This window comes from Octopus bimaculoides, chromosome 6, assembly GCF_001194135.2.
Source record: "Octopus bimaculoides isolate UCB-OBI-ISO-001 chromosome 6, ASM119413v2, whole genome shotgun sequence".
Classification (NCBI taxonomy): Eukaryota; Metazoa; Mollusca; class Cephalopoda; order Octopoda; family Octopodidae; genus Octopus; species Octopus bimaculoides.
Genome location: NC_068986.1, coordinates 31,168,131 through 31,171,184, shown reverse-complemented (window position 1 = coordinate 31,171,184; position 3,054 = coordinate 31,168,131). Strand labels below are relative to the sequence as shown.

The 3,054-nt window shown below is 32.6% G+C and overlaps 1 protein-coding gene across 1 annotated transcript in view; it reads right to left on the bottom strand.

Annotated features, from left to right (window-relative positions):
* Nucleotides 1–3,054, bottom strand: part of LOC106869358 (GTP-binding protein 4) — a 27,046-nt gene continuing 23,992 nt past the window's right edge. The window contains exons 15-16 of the mRNA XM_014915079.2: nt 1,852–1,986; nt 1–224 (exon numbers count right to left, since the gene is read on the bottom strand). Of these exons, the coding sequence (XP_014770565.1) occupies nt 72–224; nt 1,852–1,986 (288 nt within the window). The 3' untranslated portion in view covers nt 1–71. The remainder of the gene's footprint in view (nt 225–1,851; nt 1,987–3,054) is intronic.

Below are 3,054 nucleotides of genomic sequence, written 5' to 3'. Positions count from 1 at the left end.
TATTATTAGAATTTCTTTTTAATTCAGAAAATCTCAATGAAATCATCCAACAAGCATTTATCTCATAAAAATTATCGTCTCTGTGTCTTTCCAATACCACGTTTACCACTGAAAATATGTTTTGGTTTCAAATCATGAATGTGTCGATCAGATTCTCCTTTACGTCCGTCCATTGTGAAGGACTTCATAGCCTTGCGTGTCATCTTTCTTACTTTATTGACCATCTGAAATATTTAAAATTAGATTTTAATGAACATGTGAAAAATAATATATGCAATACATACAATTTTTGTTTTGTTTCATTTCTTTACAAGAATAATTTAAGTTCCAGCGGCTTTGGAAATCTTCATAAAAATCATATGAAATGATTTTTATTAATTTTTAAAAGGCATTTATTTATCCTAGAGTTGAAATGGTTAATTAATAATTACAGATATATTAAAATATAATTTCTAACTGAGAAACAAGGGCAGCAATTTTGAGGGGAGTGAGTAAGTCGATTACATTAATCCCAGTACTCAACCAGTACTTATGAATAGATGAAAGGCTAAGTCAACCTTGGCAAAATTTGAATTCAGAATTTAAAAAGCTGAGAAAAATATCACTAACAACTTCGTCTGGCGTGTGAAGAGTTTTGCCAAATTGTCACTTTAGATATATTAAAATACATTAACTTCTAAATTTGGGACATTTTGGTTGGGAGAAGTCTCTAAGGAACTAATTAACTTCAGTATATTAGTGGTACTATTTTTAATTGACCTTCCATCTCCTGAAGAATGAAAGAAATGTAAAACCAAACCCTGCTCAAGACAAAGTGACCTGACAATATACTAGAAGTTATTTTACCACTTTCTACAAGAAGTGTTTTACAAAATTTTCAAAATAGTCACATAAACTCAATCAAACATTTACAAGTAATCCAGGAAAATACACTATTTTACATGACTACCAATATTAACAGCAACAACTATAAAAACGGAGGCTATATCGATAGCCTCCCTTCGTAATATCACAGGCCTGCACACTATAAATTAAAAAATAAACGTTCCACCCAAGAAAAATCTTAACATTTTGCAATACAACACTAATGACATCATTCTAGAACTACAAAATTTTATCAACATGCAAATTCATGCAGCTGTAATCCAGAAAACATTCTTACTAGCAAGATACTGCATTCCAAAATTCACTCACTCAGACTAGAAAGACGTGTCTTTATGATGGAATGGTCTTATCACACATAAAAACGTATGAAAAAAGTGAAACTAAGAGTTCCCACAATCACCAACAGCAGAGACATTGCAGTAAAATAATTATAGACATAGCTAAAAGGAAAAACGTATCCCACAAAACAATGTAAAAATTACAACCTAAATTACACATCAGAAATGGCTAACCTTACAAAAAACCCCACAAAACATTCAAAACTACACACAACCAAAATAATAAAAAAAAAACCTTTCGCCACTCAAGAAAATAATCTAGAAAAACAAAACTGGTAAATATTAGTATTCAAAATAAACCACAAAACTATATAGCAGCATCGACAATAATAACAATGGTCATATCATATAGTGTATCACACTATATGATTAACAATAAGGAACAAAGCAATTCCAAGTAAGGAGAAAGAAAATAGCTGCTATATTTGATGACATATACGACACTTTTCACAGAAGACAAAAGTCTCAAAAAAAAAATCCCCCCCAAGTCCTATATGTGAAGTTAGGCCTATATAATGCACTAAGAATGTTTTCCCCTTAATATATGCTGTTGAAGTTAAGGTGTATCTAATACATCCACCAACAAACATGGCATATCTATTAAGGTGAAAAAATATATTTTATGTACCGTTTCATCTCGTAAACCAGATCGATCTCGAGGAGTCCTGGAAGAGCTACGCATGGCTGCTTGAGAATCTTCTCTCTTTCGTTTCAAAGGCCTGCGTGTTGTACTACGGGATCTTTGTGTTGAGTAGTTTTTCTCCTGAAACAGAAATATTCATATAATGAATGGCTTCAAACAACATGAATTAATCAAAGGAGAAACTGAAATGAAATCAAAATATACATTAGGCTTTAATTTTTCATAGGTGTTAAAAAAAAACACTTCATTATGTGTTGAAACTGAGTATGTGGGATTTGTTATTGCTCAGCCACATTCTAATTTCTATTTATCCCACACCTACTGCAAGACAGTCAGCCTTCTTCCGAACTGGTTTGTTATTCATTTTTACGAAATATTTTTTTTGTTCACTCTGTAATTTGCTCACTATGACGACACATTAAAACATGCTATTCTGTAGCCACTTTTACATATATTATCAGTATATAAATGGCTGTTAAATTTTTGAGAATAAACTAACTACTATTAATTAATAACTATGTCCAACTAATTTTGAGTAAAATTTCTGAACAGCGTGTTCTATATTGTCATATAAATTTCAACTAAATTGAAAATTTTAAGTTCACTTCATAATTTGAACAAAAAATTATTTATACACATTAAATAAACTTCTTTCTATGCCCTTTGTATCACCAACCACCCAGCAGAGTGGACTTATCATTCAAACTAACTTACACTGATTCTGTATAATAAAATGTTTAAAACTGAAGTTAAATCAATCAAAATGTATTCAGCAAAAAACTTACTGCACGTTCTAACTGTAAGCCCAAGTCATCCATTTGTTGCTCCAAATCACCAACAGTTCCAACAACTAATTTAGATCTTGGTATTTTTGATGCCTTTCGCCTTTCTCGTGACTCTAAGATCATCAGTTGTCTCTTTTCATGTATTCTAAAAAAGAAAACAAAATAGTCATCATCATCATCATCATCGTTTAACGTCCGCTTTCCATGCTAGCATGGGTTGGACGATTTGACTGAGGACTGGTGAAACCGGATGGCAACACCAGGCTCCAGTCTGATTTGGCAGAGTTTCTACAGCTGGATGCCCTTCCTAACGCCAACCACTCAGAGAGTGTAGTGGGTGCTTTTACGTGTCACCCGCACGAAAACGGCCACGCTCGAAATGGTGTCTTTTATGTGCCACCCG